At 34.5% G+C, this 20,235-nt stretch overlaps 1 protein-coding gene across 1 annotated transcript; it reads left to right on the top strand.

The window, feature by feature from the left end:
• Positions 1–376: 376 nt before the first annotated feature.
• Positions 377–19,316, top strand: LOC106714731 (vesicular glutamate transporter 1). The gene is made up of 11 exons (XM_045678260.1): positions 377–835; positions 12,385–12,562; positions 13,015–13,133; positions 13,461–13,575; positions 13,779–13,953; positions 15,851–15,951; positions 16,299–16,455; positions 16,948–17,120; positions 17,483–17,586; positions 18,396–18,516; positions 19,018–19,316. Exons 1-11 carry the CDS (start codon positions 765–767, stop codon positions 19,216–19,218), a joined length of 1,515 nt encoding a protein of 504 aa, XP_045534216.1. The 5' UTR covers positions 377–764; the 3' UTR covers positions 19,219–19,316.
• The last annotated feature ends 919 nt before the right edge of the window (positions 19,317–20,235 follow it).

Genomic DNA, 20,235 nt, shown 5'->3' with positions numbered 1-20,235 from the left:
TTTTTTGTTTGTTTGATAATATTATGTATGTTGACTATAATTATTGTTTATATATGTTGATAAGGCTTATAGCAAAATTCGTAAAACCCAAAATTCTTACGTAATTGGTTAACAATGCAAAAATTCACCATGACGGTTTAGACTTTAGACCATCATTAGTGACATGGCCGAGGCTATTTCTATTGGTTATTTAAACTTAAATCAAATTTCCTATAGATAAATCACAAGGTTTAATAATGGACGACCAATAAAGAGGCAACATGTCTATTTTAAACATTTTAATACTTCCATCACGATAATTGATTGATCAATTTATACTGGATAGTGATAAAAACTTGTTTTCAAGCACTTTGTCGAAGTCATATGTGTATGTTCGGTAACTCTTATACCAAATGAAAGACGGTTAACAAAACATCGCGATTGTAACTTCATGTTATTACGAACATTACACATAAGCAACAGTAAACAGCGAGGTCGTTTAACAGTAACAACCGTACCGTATGCCCATTGTTGTACTTCCCTCGAAACGTTAACATTTTCACGTGTCGTCTGTGACAATGTCAACATGTAGGCAAGTGGGGGTGCTGGTCGCGTGAGTGGGTGATCAGTCGGTCTCCGCGAGTGAGAGGCGCGGGCGTCATACACCGATTCGCCGGCCTCATAAAACAACTTTCGGAAACAATATTAACTTTATTACATCAGAAATAAAGTGCATTATCCTGTGGTGATAACAGTGATCCGTGTAGTTTTGTGATTGTGTTAAAATGACCGAGGACAACACTATGAGCGATGATTTGAAACGTCAAGCTGCTATGTTTTACAATTCAACAGAAAGGTTAGTTTCGGGATCTAGACAATCGGCCATGTTCATGTTTTTGTTAGCGTTTTCACAGAATTCAGAAGCGGAAATATTAATATGCAAATACAAAACTTGTTTTTATACGAAAACTACATCCATCGTGCTTTGTTTACTGTTGAATAATTAAAGAGTTATAAATCTCATCTGGGTTTTAAGAACATTGCAAACAGCTATTAATTTTTATAATTCATCCATACATTTTTGACTTCCATTGCGTATGCTATTGTCAAGGATAAATATATTCTTGACACTTGAACACTTTATTTTTCCAGGCAGTCAAATAAACATGTTGACACTGTTACCCAATGCTCTATCCAATACAACCTCTGGCTCACTTCTTCGCGTGTACTAGATGCCCAAAATACGATTGTACTGTAAGAATATTTCAATCCTTAAGCAAGTAACTCAAGTTTATGTTCGCACATTAACGAAACGTTACGGAATTAACTGGAACACTATTCATTATTCATAACGATTGTTAGTGTCAATTCTATTCTCACAAAGGTGTATGTCTAATAGCAAATATGCCAATCGCGGTTTAACAGACAGTTAAAATTTCTTTTATTATTCGCTTATTGTTGCGAAAGTTTATTGCTTAATAAAGTTTAGTTTCACGACTACAACGCTTGTAGTAACTAAACGTAGAGCTTGGAAGTTAATGCTGAGATCTATGTTTGAGTGCGCACCGCCACTATTCTGAGGTTATTTTGAAATTTATTGATTTTCCCGTTTGTGTGATATCGCAAACGTGTGTCCGATCTTATCAGATAGGTATTGCAATTGATAGAAGGTTCGATGTTGTTGTTTTAGTAAACAAACCTTAAATACGTCAACCCGATGTTTCAATCTAGCGATTTCTGGAAGCTCGAATTGAAACACTCAACTAATATCGACAGGCCTGACATATCTCTATTAACAAATTAAGTTGATTAGAATAAGTGATATATCTATTCGTTGTATATCCTATGCTGAGCTGAAAGAGTCTGGCAACATTAAGTAATGAAAACTGTTGTAAATAGGATCTTCTTTGAGATCCAAAAAGGTCGTACATTGTAAGACTGGCATTGTAAAAGCAAGACATTTTTAAATGTGACATGTTTTTATATTTGAATATGTTCTTGAGTTAGAATATTCATTGAAGTAATTTTGTATGCTGTTATCATCAACATATATCTTTAATAAGTATGTGGTTAACATTAAACAATTATTTAAACTGATCTTATAAACACGAAAATAAATTATGACACACAAATCAAAGCGGTAACACAAATAAAGTTAAGCTATAAAGAAAACATGCTTTGAAAACAGGTAGTATTTAAAGGTCAAAGGTAAATATAACTGAAACTTCGCATTGCGCAATTTAATTGACCACTCATAATATTCATAATTATTGTATTGTAATAACTGATAACTTACAGACTATTTTAAAACGAAGTTAATATTATTATCTCACAATCCCAACAGATTTCAATAGTGATGTGACCTTAAAATTCCGCTCACTGGATAATTTAGTCGAGCCACGCATCATAGTCTGTCGGGAAAACTGGCGCCGGAATCTTTTAGGCCTTACCAGGATTTAATTTACATATTTGTAGTTATAATTTATAGATACATAACTTCCATTAAAAATTAATGCTACTTTAGTTTCTTTTTAAATCTTACTAATACTATAAATGCGAATGTTTAGATGGATGGATGGATGTTTGTAGGTATCTCCGGAACGGCTCAACGGATCTTGATGAAATTTGGCACAGTTGTAGAACATTTTCTGGAAGAACACATAGGCTACCTATTGTCGTGAACTACTTCTCTGTATGCTGTAGTCACGAATTGTCTCTTCTGAATATACGTGCCTACACACGCATGTGCACACGTATCTGAATCGAGGTACCTACGCACCACGTCGATATTTACTCTAAATCGGGTTGCACCCGTCACTGAATCGAGATACCTACGTATCCCGTCGATAATAACTCTAAATCGTAATGCATCCATCACTTCATCGAGATACCTACGCATCTCGTCGATCTCTATGTAAGATGAACATTCTCAAGCAGGGGTTTAAAACCCCGCCAATGGCCTCCACCACCCCTTACAGCCATCCCTGTCCACACGGTCTGAATAACTCTGATTAATATGAACAAACAACTCACCGCAGTGATACTTACACGACGCAGTAACATCGCATATAAACTGTACTTCTGATATTAATGGCAATTGTTTAATCGCTTACCAACTGGTTTTCTAAATCATCACTAACTGTATCTCTGAATCTGAATCAAAACTGAATCTCAATCTCTGTGTGCCCTTTTATATTATTCAGCCAAAGCGAGTAAAACATTACCCTCCATAATTAAAATATTCTGCAGTTGACAGGAGCAAAATGTTGCTAGTTCAAATACTTAGTTTTTTACCGAACTAATTCGCGTGCGTTCGCGACACCTATTGTGTTTTTTAAAATTCCTCGCGGGCGACACCTAGTAAATTGATAAATAAGAAATTTACAAGGTCTCGTACAAGTTTTACAACTGTCAGGTTATCTAGTCGTGACAAGTATACTAAAATAGAATTTTCACAAAAGTTTTCTTTACATTATTCTAATTTCTGTTTACATTCGTGACCATTGCTACGAACGTAAGTAAATTCAATGCATAGCCATTAAAGTGGCTGAAATTAATATACTTTTTATAACTCTTGTTTGTTTACTTGTTTTTCCCCTTTTATGCCACCACCAGATTAACCGAGAATTGGCGATTACTTTCGATTACAGCTACTAAGTTCTTGTGACTTGAATAACTTATAAATTAAAGTAATGGTTATTCTAAGATAAGTTTAATACTCCCACTTTCACCTTGGATATACAGTGATGCATACTTCCCACTCAATCTTCCCACGTAACGCTTCACGGTACGTGGGCTCCCTCCCTCTTCTAATTAAATCAAACAACAATCGCTAACGTAAATATTTTATACCTAGTCTTGTTTCTATATGCCCTTAGTGTGTTTTTAAAAACTAACTTTATTTATTAAAACTATTAATTAAAAAAATACATTTAATTAAGACTTATAAACTACTAATTAAAGAAATACATTTAATTAGGACTTAACTAGCGAATACGTCCTGCCGATGCGAAGGCGAGAACAATATTAAAGGTTTGCTTACTTCTAATCGTTTAGGAAGTTATTGAGGAAGTTATAATCTAATTTCTTAAAACTAATGTTAGTAAATCTTATACTCTAATTCTTAAAACTATGACGCTGCACCTTTAAGTGCAGAGCTCTAATCTAAGGCTGAGGGGCGAGCGTCCAACATAACTACCTTTAAAGCGACTTTTGACACCAAAAAGTTTCATCAGATTATCATTGTTTCCTCTTCGTTAATTACTAAGGGTTGACTCTCAATGAATAATTTTTACAAACTAGTTCATGCTAGCGAGGTGAATAAGGTCATCATGGCTTTGAAAAGAAAATAGGCAGGACCCCAAAGAAAAGTATAAAACTTACGTATTTATTTTATTTCATGAGATGACTCAGTTAAGTTTTGTATTTAAATTGTTAAAAGTTGTAAAGTAACACTAGTTATTTCTGTCTAGCTAACATTTCTAATAATTCTCATTTATAAACAAAGCGTCTAAGGCTTTGTTTTTATTATGTGATTTGCAGGGTCTTCGCTATCACGAAGCAATTTATCAATATCGCTCGAAAGATTTATTATTAAGGAGTCTATTCCCACAGGCAATTACTTTGCCATCAACTTCCTAATGTTCTTACTATCCCCGGATATCATTGTCTTTGACCCTCGTCTGTTCATTTTTATTTAGCATCACATCAATTTGGGTTTTCAAAACCCATGTTTGAATGATTTTATTTAAAGAAGGAATTAGAAATCTAAAAATTAGAGGTACCACAGCTATCAGTCAAATCTATGAGATACTCCAAGAATACGAACCAAACGATAATTCGCTCCTCAAAATTGCTTAATCTACTTCAGAAGCGGCGGCAAAATTTACATACCGGTGAAATGTAATAAGCTAATAATAAATTATTCAAACTTTCGTGAGACATTATCATTACCTATACCTACGTGAGCGACGGGCCGCGTCCGCGAAATAATACCAGTCTCACTCACCCTGATGAAGAGCCCCCGATGGGCTCGAAACTAGTCGGTGCCGACACCGGACAAATATACGTGAGTGTTTTAGCCGTTTTCTATATTAGCTAATATTACAATTAAAATAGCTTCGTCTAGAAAAGTGCATTTCTTTTTGAGGCCATAGTTTCCTTACCCATATAAATCGTCGAACCATTAAATCAGTTATCGGTTAACACTTAACATTTGTAATTACAATACAATTGATTCACTATGATTTATGCGTGTATGTAATAGTTGTATGCTCTTTACAAGCAATTACACTATGTCTTGACCTTTACGACATACAAACTACTTTTTAAATAAAATATAATGCACATTGAACAAGATTGACGACATCTAGAATTTTACAGCATAATTTACACAACATAATAAAATGTCTTCTTTGTCCTTTCGTTTGCTTTTGAGGAATTTGTCAGATCCTAGCATGTATAAAATATTAATTTGAAAATAGAAATGTATGAAGTTAAATTTCATTTCATACATTTCTAATTAGAAATCATCTTATATTCCATACAACTTCATCAAATAAGTCACTTTATATTAATATCCATTTAATATCGGGTATTTCCGTGTTATTAGCTTAGGATATATTTGAGAAGGGTATCTATTGGCACATACAATGGAGTTTATTCGAATACGTCGGAAACGTGACCGGTGATTCGCTAGACCGATGTAATTTACTTTCCGCTGTTCCTACTAGACGTCATAGGAAATATATTCAGTTGTGTATGTGTAAAGTATTTTGCTTTTACGGCCCTCATTGACGTCTAATGTTCAATCAAGTTCAAACTTTTTATTCCCACGCAAGGATAAATAGGTTAAGCCTTTAAAAAGCCATCAAAATAGTCAGTATTTCAAATATGATCTTCTGATTTGCAACAAATGTACTTAATGCAATACAATCTGTTAATTGTGTAGCCGCACGCCTACATCCGGCTAAGGTTAACGAACCACTTTTTATAATAATTTGAAGAGAACACTAAAAGATTTACTGACAGATGATCTTTGATATGGCATACACACATATAAAAACATACTATTGTTAATCTTCGAAGCGGGTACGGCAATATATTTTAGCCAGTTGCTAGACGTCAGAGTTGCCATCGAAATATGACGTCGGTGCCTTCAAGGTCAAGGAAATAGAATAGAAGAAGAATAGGAATAAAAAATGCTAGTGTTAATGAACACGATTTTTCGACCACTTCATCATTAATCATGTTTTTTCAACAATAAAAATTAAATACTTTTGCGACTATTGTCTACAATCAATGAAATATACCGCAAAGTGCAATTTATAACGGAATGCTGATTGAATTTATAAGTGACAAGAATTTGATTTTACACCGATGGAAATTTAGTCATATCCGTGTACTATGTAATGTATAACAAATGAAACCATCTTATGAAATCATAAAGCATCGCTATTGAAAATTAAGTTCAGTTCTATAGTAAAACTGGTTGTGAATACTCACATGTATGTATGTAAGTATGGCCAATGTTGTCTCGGATATTCACACACTTTTATCACAGAGTAACAAAATATGTAGCCTAAAATATTTTTGGTTAAAGAAATAAAATCTTCAATTACTCGAACTGTCACTTCATAGTCAAAGTGAAAGTAATATACAGAACCTCGTTTTTTTTCCTTCTACCCACGTTTCTCAAGTAATTTGATTAGGAAGTTTTGGAAGTGTCGCTGCGTCGGACTTCGCATCGGCTCGCTTTACGGACGGACGCACGTACTATAGTTAAATTACATTCAGAAAGTTTGTTTATTTGCGCCATTCATACGGGTAATAAGATTTCAAGATTTTTCAAACTTAAAAACATATCCTCCCCATAATTCTGTTGATGATTTTTAAGCTGTATAAACCTAAAAAATATCAAAGTCCTCAATATTATTTTTGAGATGTATATTAAAATAATTTTCACATTATGGAAGGAAAACTACTTCAAGATGTAATTCCATCGAGTCAAAATATTTTAAAATTCTTGAACGTCCAAGCTTATGTAACAGTGGTTATTTTATACAATCAAAGATTTAACCTCGCTTCCTCTAAAATGTCTAAAATGATATAACCATGTTTTGTTGTGCATAATGATTTAGTAACACACATGTACATCAAAAGTGAAAACACTAAACCTCCTGGTATAGAAACATTAAAATGTTCAAATGGTAGAGTCCGCGAACCGTCGTCTACCTCCATTCGATCGATGACCGTTATACCAAATTAAATAAATAACATTGCATTATAAAAACTACATCAACTTATTAGTTTATTATACTGCTAGCAAATTAATGATAAGTGTCTTGAAAGGACTTTAATTATTAACAAACATGCGGAAATAAGAGGAAGGACAATCGTAGCTCCATTTTTGTCCAATTCTAAAACCGGTACAATTCTCTGCGATAGCGCTGTTACAACATAGAATGTAAACCTGTTTATAAAATCCGTCTACATTGTAGACTCTACTAAGAAATTAGTCTATTCATTTCTTGTCTCTATTAGAAGTAGATGATTGATGTAAAGATTCAGATTTTTTTCATACCGGAGGAAACCAGATACTAATCGGAGAATAAGGAATCTCAGGTTGCGTTAACTTCCTTGAAGGTGTTCTGTATCAGCGCAATTTAGAGGTCAAGGTGAGCTCATTCAAGCAAATAAGGAACAAATCCTTTTTAATTTTATCAGAAACTAGAACATGTACGCTTTCAATTAACTCAAAGATGAAAGGTTAATTAGCAATCTTCCCACCAGATAAAATGAAAAAATAAAAATGTTTTCCGGCTTGCAAGATTAAAGTGAAATTTCAAATTGTTTTCTTCTTAAGGTTTCTTTGTGATAAATTAGTTAACATTATCGTATATTGTTAATATATTATTCCGAATTATTGAAATTAAATTAAAATAGTTGATTAAACAATCTGAAAAAACTAGTATAAACGCATTAACTTTCAAAATGGGACAATTCCGGTTCCTTTTATCCAGCTTATGGAAGTGACGTTTCCTAATCTACAATAAAGAAAGAATTAGGTCAAGCAATCTTGACAGCGAGCCTGAACTGAAATGAACTCTTAAGGAATTTTCTAATACTAGTAAATGTAGGTTGGAATTACGCTCCCGAAGACGTTTAATTCTCTAATACTAGTGATATTTGTTACTGGAAATCAAGAACAGAGATCGAAAATCATGGTATATTATTTGCAGCAGGCAGGTTATTTGGCTTATATCAAGGTATCAATTGCTTTTTCAACCGTCTTTAGACCTCGGAGTCCCTGCGTCACTAATTTCAGATTTTATTGATGTCTGTAGTAGGCAAAAACTACAATTGGCACTCGTTTTGGATACTTCTCTCGTTTTTTATAATTATTGCTTTGAATGGTAAATTTTCTGATTGTTTTAAATAATCCACGTTGTCTTGACCCACTCATTATGTGAATTTCCAAACAAAAGAGCAAAACCTAATGATTGGTCGCATTGATCTTGTCATAGAACAAAGTCATTTATCACGCTGGTGTTCAAACTGTCTATAATGTAAATGGACTCGAGCTTTGTAAGAACAGGCCTTGACCGAATACCTTCGTAAAGTAACTGCTCAGTTTGTGGTTGAACACAAAAAGCCAATTGACTGGACTTTAAAGTTATAAAATAAGTCTCCTCTAGGCTATGCGGACTTCAGCTTCATTCTTCCGCTTTGCCATTTCACTACTGTCGTGAACTATTTCCCTGCAAAAGCTTAAATGGTATTCTATCCGACTCTAATAAATCTCAGGATTGAACCAACTCTACTGTTCAAACCCATTACGAAAAATCTCCCATTTATATATTTACATTGTTTCATTTAATTATTATAATTTAAAAAAAAACTATTGCAATGTTTTTTTTTTATAAAATAAGGGGAAACCAAGCAGCGGCGACATCGAGATGATCATCGACGCCCATGGGCATCTGCAATACCAGAGGAACTGCACGTGCGTTGACGGCCTTAAATATTTTCGGCCTATGGCACAAGGACATATTTTATTTTTAGCGACCAAACTCTGATTAAGTTTCTATACTGGTTTACGGTTAAGTATGTTATTTGTCGAACCTTGAATTTGAAAGGGTCTTTATACTTTAACTGCGGCGTAAGAACACAAAATAGGACTGAACGGTATGTGATCATCAATCAAACTGTCCATTCAGATATTTACTTTAGCTTACCAAAACTAACACCGCTATATTATGAATATTTTACTTACATTATTCGATCAATCAATTTTTTATAAACGATGTAGGTACAAATTTTACCTAAAGATACATACATTTAATTATACAATACTTGTTTTCTCAATAGAATTGGGTTCTGTTCTGAAATGAACTAACCCCAATTTGACTAGTCATTTATAGAGACAATTTTTTTTATCTCTCATCATAAAACATTATTTTCAATATTTAAAAATAGGATAACAAGGGGGAGATTCTATTTGTTACATTTAAATAGGAATGTTTTTTGTATTGCACTATATAGAGTAACTAAAAACTAAATATAAGGGTATCGAACCAAAGTAACTTCGCAATAAAAGTTCTGCCTTCGCTGTCTTACCACCACACCACCACCTCGGCCAAATCTTGGAGCACCAGAGCAGGAGCCTCTCAACCTTATTCTTACAGCGATACCTGAGTAAAATACTTAAAATACTCTTAGTAACTACAAAAAGTAACTAATAGATACAATTTGTTACGTTAATTAATCATTGTACTAAATAGAAAATAGGTGTGTAAAGTATCCAGGTGTATTTCTTGTCGTCGCTTTGGATAAAGATGGATGACTTCGTTAATTAACTCCGTAGAGGACGAAGGATTAATAAAAAATAAGCACTTTTTCAACAGTAATTAACGTGCCTAACTCACCCTTGTATTATGGAATTTTCCGATTGAATGATTTTAGGGATGAAGCGGAAGTAAGATTTAAAAGTGTAATTGGGTCACAACCTAATTAGCTTGTCCGACATTGACAAGTATCTTACAGATGTCACCGAAAGATTGTGAATTCGGTCATCTTATTATCGTACTTGACATATTTATCATCATTGTCAGCCTGAGTTCGTCCACTGCTGAACGTTGGCCTACCCCATCGATTGCCATAATGCCCGGTCTTATGTAACCCACATCCAGTGCCACTCATAACATATAAAACATATAACTCTGGAAATATTATGATTTATAACATATTATATTGAAAATCGTTCACAGATATTATTGTGTTATTGATTTAAATTTTTAACTAATGTTTATAAAAGTATGGTTTATGTTGAACATGATAATTAAATAAAACCACAAAAATATTTTAACAAACTTAAAACAGGCTTATTGTATATTTTACAAATTGTCCGCTCACATGACCGGACAACTTACAATATGCCTAGCTAGTCGAATTTCATACTAACCAAGTTAATAATCAATCCGTGACATAGATGTTCAATTGATTACACCATCGGGGATTTACTTAACGACCTCCTCGGAAGGAGGCGACGGTGAAGTGATATCTTTTGTAATGACTGTTTACGAATGATTGACACTTCCGAATTCATTGTTTCAGTTTTGCTTTATTCGATTTAAGATATTGGTTTTGACTGTGTTATGTTAGTTTTGAGCATAGTGCTTACACTTTTCTATACAAGAATGTGGCCAACGAACAAGCAGTTACTTGTTATCGTTATAAAGCGAAGTAACGGATGCTCATGGACGTCTGCAAGAACCTAAAGAAAAAAAAACATTTAATTCAATTATTTTTACTTTTATTATCCTCAATACCAATCCAAAGTAATTCTAAAACTTACGCCACTAAAGTGATTCTAAGTTATGACCCACATTAATTTCGCGTATTCTTAGAATATCTTCCATTATTAGGCCGAGTGCCAGAAGTTAAACCATTATCACATAATGATCATTATATATTACGTTAACGACGCGCTAGAGAGATGCTACGTTACGTGAGTAACAGCTGATTCCGGTTTGCTCTGCATGGGGACCATTACACGGCTTCCTACAAGCTGTCTTTACTCGCCAACTTAGTTACAACCTAAGTTTTGAAGTAACAAATGTTACCAACTTAAAGTACTTGCATCTCATAATACTGTTACAGCTTCTCATGAGATTTATCTTTTTATAAGATTGAATTTTTCGCTTTTCTCTTAAACCTATGATCTTTGTCCACTTCGTTAAGGTATGCTCAATACACTTAAAACAAAAATTATTTATTTACTTTACAACAATATTCATAACTGAATAACTTTGAATTCGGTTACTGTTAATTGGATATCTTACCGCAACAATATCTATGACGTCATAGCCTAGTCAATGTAAGTTCATGTTAAAACGATTAAAGTATTTTAGTGGTGATATTATCGAAGAAAAAAAATATAATAGCGTCTTCTATATGAGATTTGATCCGGGTGTGTGGCGAGAGTGAAATACATCTGTGCGTTAGCCCGTACAAGAAAGGTAATAAATAGAGCAAAACATAGAAAATGCGAAATATTATACGGGTAATTTTATTTCAAACACATCATTGGATATCAATCCTTTACATTTTTATATCAATAAGGAAAACTTGTTCATGAATGTATAAAAAAATATTTAATTCACTGCCTCACTTAGAATCATTTAAAGCCATTTAGTAGTACCTACTTAATATTTATTTCTAGCTAACTAAATCTACGCTAAGGGACTTTCTTATTATGACTAGACATCTTTGAGTGTAACAATTATTTATAATGGCTGCATTTAAACATTTTGTCAATTTAATTGATGCCGTATTGATTTATACTTTTTTTTCGAATAGAATTCTTGAGGTACTTTTAATAACAATAAGAAACAGGGTATTGTCCTTTTGTTTATTATATAACATTGACTAGAATTTCGTAACATTGTATAAACGGTATAGCGAGGTTACTCGTTCAAACAGCGGACGATTTACGTGAATGCTTAGGGTCGCATCAAGCGTGACCGAGAAACCAGGCCAAATACGAACTTGATTTGGTAATTGCGTTATAGAACGTTTTTATAATTATTGATATAAATATATAAATAGAATATGGGCGTATGTATGGATGTTAAATGGAGAGTGGTCTTCCAGCATCAGGATCGCATCATATTGAAATAAATAACTAAATCTCTACTTACCCTTTAGGTTAAGTTGCGACTGCTTTGATATGAATAGTTGATCAATTTGTCACAAGGTGCCATCACAAAAATTATGTCTTTATTAAAATCTTTATTTTAAGATCTTGCTCATGAAATTAACGTAGTGGTAGAAATGTCAATTTTATAAAAACAGGATACACATTTTAGAAAACTTCATATTTTTAACGATACTCATTTTTGTCAGAGAAAAAACAAAAGAGCAGTCATCATGGCGCTTCTGGCAGAAGAGACGGCTGTTGGTCGCTCTGCTAGCGTTCTTCGGCTTCTTCAACTGCTACGCGCTGCGGGTAAACCTCTCTGTCGCAGTCGTCGCCATGACTGAGCCTGTGGAAACGGAGCTAGACAACGGGACCATTATTTATGTGAGTATTTACCCTTTAGATTGTCCATCAATTACAAAGATTTTCTCACTGTAAAATCGTTTTATTGCGATACATAAATATTTTTCCAACATTTACCAGCACTTATACGTGTACAAAAAAACTTGTTTGCTTGTTGTGAGTGGACGATTATGATAATACAAATGTATATTAAATAATGTCCTAAGATTGCTTCAAGAGGCTATAAAAACTTTAAAGTCCGTGGGGCATAAGTCTTCATTTATACATAAAAGAATTTAATAACTTCAGAGTAATATTATGGATAACCCGCTTAATAAAATAGGAATATTGCGACGAAAAGAAGAATGTTTTGAATTATTGAATTATAGAGAATAACTTTGTAAGTCTACATAAGGTATGAACAAATATGTATTACTATAACTTTGCGAAAATGAAATAACAGGTTATTTAAAAAATTATTAACTTGTTTGTAGGTGCCCGAATTCGACTGGAGTTCCCAAACCAAGGGTCTGGTGTTGAGTTCGTTCTTCTACGGGTACTTGGTGACGCAGCTGCCCGGCGGCTGGCTCGCGGCTAAGATCGGAGGTAACAGGTTCGTTCCATTTCATAACTCACCAATATATTTTATTTCATCACCCGATCTAACATTTTATCACCAACAGATCATGTTTTTCATTCGATGCGGTCTTTAGAATGGTTAATTTTGAACTTAACGTTGAGGATAAGCAAAAATGTTTCGAGATATAGATTTCGGAACACACAACTGATGTTGTGCTCAAATAAGAATTCTTTACATTGAAAATATTTGTTTTTTATTAGGCAGTGATAAAAGTTTTCCGACTTGTTCTTAAATCTTAAACATTGGTTATCGTAAACCTAGTAAATTGCACTCAAAAATATTAATTTAATCTGTTTCCAGGGTGTTCGCAATCGGTATCGGCGCGACTTCTCTACTGACCCTGTTTACACCGCCCCTCGCTCACACCAGCACTGCGCTTTTAATCGCCGTTAGAATCGTAGAAGGCCTTTTTGAGGTTATTATTATTTTATTACAATGTTTTTACAGGTCAAAGCGCTCGTACAAAAGCTTAGTATAATACCTTTAATTTCCTTAAAATAATCTTGAGTTGTGACGTCACTATTTGACGCAAGCTCATGCACACTATTTGAAACATACTGTATCTTCGCCTCATTTTTTAATTACTAAGTAATTACATACATACAAAATTATAATCAGGGTGTGACATACCCATGTATCCACGCGGTATGGTCTCGGTGGGCGCCGGCGTCGGAGCGCGCGCGGCTGGCCACATTCGCGTTCAGCGGCAGCTACGCCGGGACAGTGGTCTCCATGCCGCTCTGCTCTCTTCTCGCGCACTACACAGGCTGGCCGGGGATATTCTACGTCTTTGGTGAGATATACAGGGTGTGACATATACAGGTGTGTCTAGCGTTGCCGGGCTTCCGGATAAAGCCGTAGGTAGGCTTTTTGATTGCGTGTCCGGCCAAAATAAACGGTTGTTCGGCTTTTGTTAGGCTTTTTACATTTCCCAAACGAGAGTGTACCTATTAATACTGAGACGAAATTCTAAATAATACAGGGTGTCCGACCTTTCTACCCAAATGTCCGGCCAAACTGGCTGGTCTGTCCGGCTAAGTTTGGCGACCTGGCAACCCTAGGTGTGACATATACAGGGTGTGATATATACAAAATGTGACATAATATACATAATATGACATAAACAGAGGGTGTCATATATAAGGTCTGTCATATACAGGGTGTGACACAATAAAGCCGCCTGAAGACAAAGACGCTATGATCGACTGAACACCTACACCATAGAGATACACACGTATCATATTCACATAGTGTGGAACTACACATAAGGGATGTAGCAATCGTGTATCGTAATTGAGTAATGCACTTACAGTGGATTTCTGAGGCCTATATCTTTGTATAGTCCCGTCATCCCTGTTATTATTGAGAAAGCAGAGATTACACTATATTTTAAACGGGGTTTTTTGTCTCAGAAACCCAGGGATACTAGTTACTTGAATAGTTACGTTCTTATTCATAAAAAGTTATAGAACACCTAATGTGTTCTACAAGCTTGTTATAAGAAGATCAAAAAATTGTATTCATAACAGCATTATAACAAAGAATTCTATAAACCTATCATAAAGTTATAGAGGCCAGGACCCTACTATAACCTACTATAAGAATAAAATACAAGATGGACGAACTCGTAACAGCTGAATACAAAAAAACTGTAATTTCAGTAGTATAGTCAGTTTTGGGAGATTTTTTCCGTTCCAGGCACTTCTTTTTTTTCAGACATTTTTAATTTGCCCCACTGAGCTTTAATTTATTGCAGTGTTTTCGGAGTGTGGGCCATATTGTTATAACTGAAACACGAAATTCTGAGTTATAAACTATTTACATAAAATACCTCATTGAAAGTATTTAAAAATATTATGTAGTTAAAAGATATAAATCTCGGTCGAATAAAACACACATTTGTAATACAAGCTGTATCTAGTTTACTTTCAGTTTTATAAACACTGAGTTATCATTGTTTGTAAAGATTCAGCTATCTCTTAATGATAACATCTGGTAAATGAGTAATTCGACGATAAGATTTTTTTTTATTGTAGAAAACAAAACTAAGATTTTGACCAAAGTTATATAACTACATTCATACAACCAATTTTTGACATTTTTGTCCGTCTGTACGCAAGGCTTCGTTTGTTCCGGGTAATCTCTAATACGGGTGATTTTGGCGGGACTTTAACGGGAATGTAGATAATGTATGCGAACAAATTATAGGCTTTTTAGCTACTTTTTTTAAATATTTTGCGCTGACGAAGTCGCGTGCGATCGCTGGTCCTCAATAATCATGAGTTAAACTAAAGGAAAATATATTAACAAGTTAGGAATAATAAGCAGAAAACGTGGAAAGAGACAGTTCTCTTAAGTTAAGTTAAGTTCAGTAACTTATCATTACCTCACTAGTGAAATTCCTTTATGTTTATTAAGTACTAGTTGTCGCCCACGACTTCGTCCGCGCGGAATTAAATAAAAATTACTAACTAGCCTATATGTTCTTCCAGACTATGTTCTACATCTGTGCCAAATATCATTAAGAATCGTCGAGCCGTTCCGGAGATACCTTCAAACAAACATCCATCCATCCATCCAAACACTCGAATTTATAATATTAATAAGATGAAAAATTTAAATACTAACTGAGTGTTTTTATACATATATATACGGCAATTAACATAAAAGTGGAAATTTTGTAACTTCAGGTATCCTGGGCTTAGTATGGACTACAATATGGTGGCTGGTCGTGAAGGAATCACCGGAGAAAGACCCACATATAACCGCAGCAGAACTTAAATATATACAGGTAATAAATCAATGAACGACGGTGGCTCAGGGGTTAAGCACTTGACTTGCAATCTGCAGGTCCTGGGTACGAATCCCGCCATGTACGTTGTACGGCCGTTCTTACGTTGAAGGAAAACATCGTGATGCAAATTGCACATATCTGAGAAGAAATTCAAAGATTTGTGTGAAGTCCGCACGGAGCTGTGGTTGACTATGACATAGTCACCCCTAACTTGGAGGAGGCTCCGAGCTCCTCAATGGGGACGTATAGTGAGCTGATGATGATGATAAATTTATGAAATCTCTGTGTAAATGGTCTTAGTTACTTGACCTACTGCTGATGGTATGATTGTTCCGTAATTCCAGGAGTCTCGTGGAACGCAAACTGTGGAGGGGGCACAGCTGCGCCACCCCTGGTGTGCCATGCTCACCTCCCCACCCGTTTGGGCCATCGTCGTCGCCCACTTCAGTGAGAACTGGGGCTTTTATACACTTCTTACATTCCTACCTACATTTATGAAAGGTAAAGAAAAAGTACACATCTTTCCCACTCTACCAGTGACGGTCTTTAAATATTTTTATATCTAAAATATCTTCGGTCGTTACCGATATTAAAGATTTATTAAAAATTAGCTGTAGCCCGCGATTCCGTTCGAGTGCGATTAAAAAAACTTAATATGTAGTCTATGTGTTCTTCCAGACTATGATCTACATGTGCCAAATGTCATCGAGATCCGTAGAAACATTCTTAAGATACCTTCTAAAAAAACATCCATCCATCCATTCATTCAAACATTCACATTTATAACTATAATATTACTAAGATAAATCTGTCTTAAATAATTAATTAAGATCGTGGTAATATAAATTTCATTAAACTTGACAGGTATTTTTACACTTTAAAACGCTATCACTGAAAAGGCAACAAAAAGATGTGCTAGTACTAATGACTTGCTCACAATTATCTACTCGAGATATAAAACTAAAAAAAAATAATATTTTTTCTGTTTTCCAGACGTGTTCAAGTTCGAGACGTCGTCAGCGGGCTGGGTGTCAGCTCTGCCGTACCTCGCGATGGCGCTGGTGCTGCAGGTGGCAGGACACCTCGCTGACTGTCTGCTGCGTCGCGGCACCTTCTCCCGCACCAACATACGTAAGATCTTCAACTGCGGAGCATTTCTATCTCAGGTAGGTGAGCGACGGTGGCTCAGGGGTTGACCACTTCACTTGCAATCTGCAGGTCCTGGGTACGAATCCCGTCATGTACGTTGTACGGACGTTCTTACGGTGAATTTCCTCACCCTTAACTTGGGGTAGGTTCCGAGCCCTCAATGGAGACGTATAGTGAGCTGATGATGAATTGGGCTAAGGGTCTAACTGACCTTAAGCAGTAGAGATATAGTACAAATAGTGAACAGTTTTATTATAAAGAAGTATTTGTTGGTAAATTATGCGATTGGGACTACAATAAAAAAATTTAAAAAATAATGTTTTTGACGTTCCATGATGTTTTTCTAATATTAATAAGAAATACTTTTTTTCAATTACAGACAATTTTCATGGTGGCAGCTGCGTATTCAAGTAATGTGGTTGCCTGCGTTGTGTTCCTCACCATTGCTGTTGGTTTGGGAGGATTCGCTTGGTCCGGTTTTAGGTAAACTAATCATTGTAAATATATAAAAACCAGCTGACAGCGCGCAATTAAAAAAAAATTATTACTGTGTTCTTCCAGACTATGTTCTTTGTACCAAATTACATCAAGATCCATTGAACCGTTCCTGAAATACCTTCAAACATCCATCCAAATATATCCAATCCATCTAAACATTCACATTTATAATATTAGTAAGATGTAATAAACATACTTACATTTCATTTTCATTTCATTTCATTTTCATTTCATTACTTCTTGCACATTGTTCAGTCAGTCCATGAAATTTAAGTTTTTCTACATAATTTTGTATCAAATTAAATCAATTTTTATTTGTTATAAAAAAGAACAAATCAAAATTCCTTATTTCGGGACAACAGAAGTATATATTTGATTAGTAAACAAAACTAGGGTTAGTGGAAATAGGTGCTAAAAATATTATATTTATAAATATTAAACTCATGCGTCATGTATTTAGGACTCAGCACATATACCTTTGGGTCATCAGCTATTGCTTTCAAGATGCTGTTGTCTCCCGGATCCTCCTCATCAGTGATGCTACCTTTTTTCTGATAATGACATTGAATCCGTCAAAATAATATTTTTTTTTATTTAGTAATTTTTTTTTTCATAGAATATTTTTTTTTTTTATTTAGTAATTTTTTTTTTCATAGAATAATTTTTTTTTTTTTAGTAATTTTTTTTTCATAGAATAATATTTTTTTTTATTTAGTAATTTTTTTTTCATAGAATAATATTTTTTTTATTTAGTAATTTTTTTTTTTCATAGAATATTTTTTTTTTTTTTTCAGTGTAAATCACTTAGACATCGCACCACCTCATGCGAGTGTATTAATGGGTTTATCAAACACAGTGGCAACTCTGCCAGGCATCATCAGCCCACCTCTGGCAGGTGCCATTGTCACTGACAGGGTAATTTCCCCTTTCTTACTACTTAGACATATCCCCTCTTTACAAGAACAACGTGATATTTAACAGTGGTAGATCCCGCAACAACAATATATGTTGGGTGCAAGAATGGGGAGGGTCAACCAGTGCAATACCACGACCACACAGAAGACAGGCATCAAGTGGAAGCAATTCCAAGTACAGTCTGATGAGTGTGGTGATGGAGGTCTAATTTTAGTCCTCTTTCCCTTCCCACCCTTTTTTTATTATGAAAGGATGGGAAGGGGAAGTCGATTTGGCGGAAGAGGAGACGCATAGGAAGGAGAAATATCCTCTTTCTGTTCGTCCCCTTCTCTGTTGATTAAAAGCAACGCATCTGCATTTGCGGATGTCTATGGGCAATCGCCTCGCTATTTCGGCGAATTCAGGTGGTAGTTTGCTCGTCTGCCACCTTATGATATAAAAAAATATATATAATCTGGATGATATAATCCCATTTTTTAATCACAAATTTAATAATTCCAGACAGCAGAGCAATGGCGGATCGTATTCTTTATATCAAGCGGTATTTACTTAGTGGGAGCTATTATTTACGGCTGGTTGTGTTCCGCTGAACGTCAACCCTGGGTTGCTGAATGCGAGGACGCAAGCTTCAGCACAGATGGCGCCTCCGTCACCACAGCACGGGGCATAGACAACAAGGCTATGGATCATACCGAAATGTAAACACCATAGACGATCATAGACAACAGACTAGTTAAAATAGAACCACAGACAACAAATAACAAAGCAGTAAAGTAACAGACCCTTATGGTTTTCTCTTATTGTTTGTTTTTATTGTTTATACGCGAAAATATATTTTTTATTTACACAAAAAGACCTTATTTTGAGCATATTTATGTATGTACTTTAATTTTTATAGAATAAAACTATTACAGTTTTATAATTGATTTTTTACGAAAATTATAGGATTGCCGCTGGAACGGTAAAAAAGCAAATGTTTCATATTGCTTATAAATTATTCTAGTAACAAAAATTGATACTGGAATGGTACAGAAAATGTTTTACGTAATGAAAAATACGGTTTTTGAATAATATGTGTAATGATTTAATCTCGAAGCTTGTTTTCTTAGTAAAACTTAGCCGATATCACCTCAGATAGGTTGTACCCCGCGAAAGTTAGGCATCTATAGGCACTATATGTGACTAGGCTATGTTTAATATGTCGCCTTGACAATGAAATTAAGTGACGCTTAAATTTAATTCTGTAATCTCAAATACCTATCATAGTTATTGGATTTAATTGATGTGATATTTATTTGTAAGTTGCGTTGCGTTCAATGTGATTTGTTCATTAAATATTTGTATATTTTTAAGTGTAATAAATAAATAATAAATCAAATATTTGTTATTTTATTTCGGTGTCTATTTAGTTACAAATACGTATTTTAATGTCGATTTTTTTTATACCGAATATGCATAAAATATCCTTATAAACTTTAAATTAAAATGGCGACGGTTAAAAAATGCTAAAATAAAAAAACAAAAGCGATCTACTAAAAATGACGATAACCCCAGGTAATTAAGATTAGCGCCATCTATTGGAACTAAAAAAATTCACCTTATTGCAATAATTTTGTGAATTTTTTAGAAACAAATTATGATTTATCTTTAAATGAAACAATACAAAAAAAAATATTTCTTCATATTCAGAACACAGGCTACCATGAACACTAAGGTAGT

Source organism: Papilio machaon, chromosome 6 (genome assembly GCF_912999745.1).
Source record: "Papilio machaon chromosome 6, ilPapMach1.1, whole genome shotgun sequence".
NCBI classification, from domain to species: Eukaryota; Metazoa; Arthropoda; class Insecta; order Lepidoptera; family Papilionidae; genus Papilio; species Papilio machaon.
Note: the sequence above shows the minus strand (reverse complement) of the source record. Positions and strands in the feature narration are given on the sequence as shown.

What these genes read in the sequence shown, in the direction of transcription:
- LOC106714731 (XM_045678260.1), top strand. Translation starts at nt 765, where the DNA reads ATGACCGAGGACAACACTATGAGCGATGATTTGAAACGTCAAGCTGCT. An exon ending in GGGGATATTCTACGTCTTTG is followed by an intron (nt 13,954 to 15,850) that starts GTGAGATATACA and finishes TTGTAACTTCAG; the next exon opens with GTATCCTGGGCTTAGTATGG. An exon ending in CCTACCTACATTTATGAAAG is followed by an intron (nt 16,456 to 16,947) that starts GTAAAGAAAAAG and finishes TCTGTTTTCCAG; the next exon opens with ACGTGTTCAAGTTCGAGACG.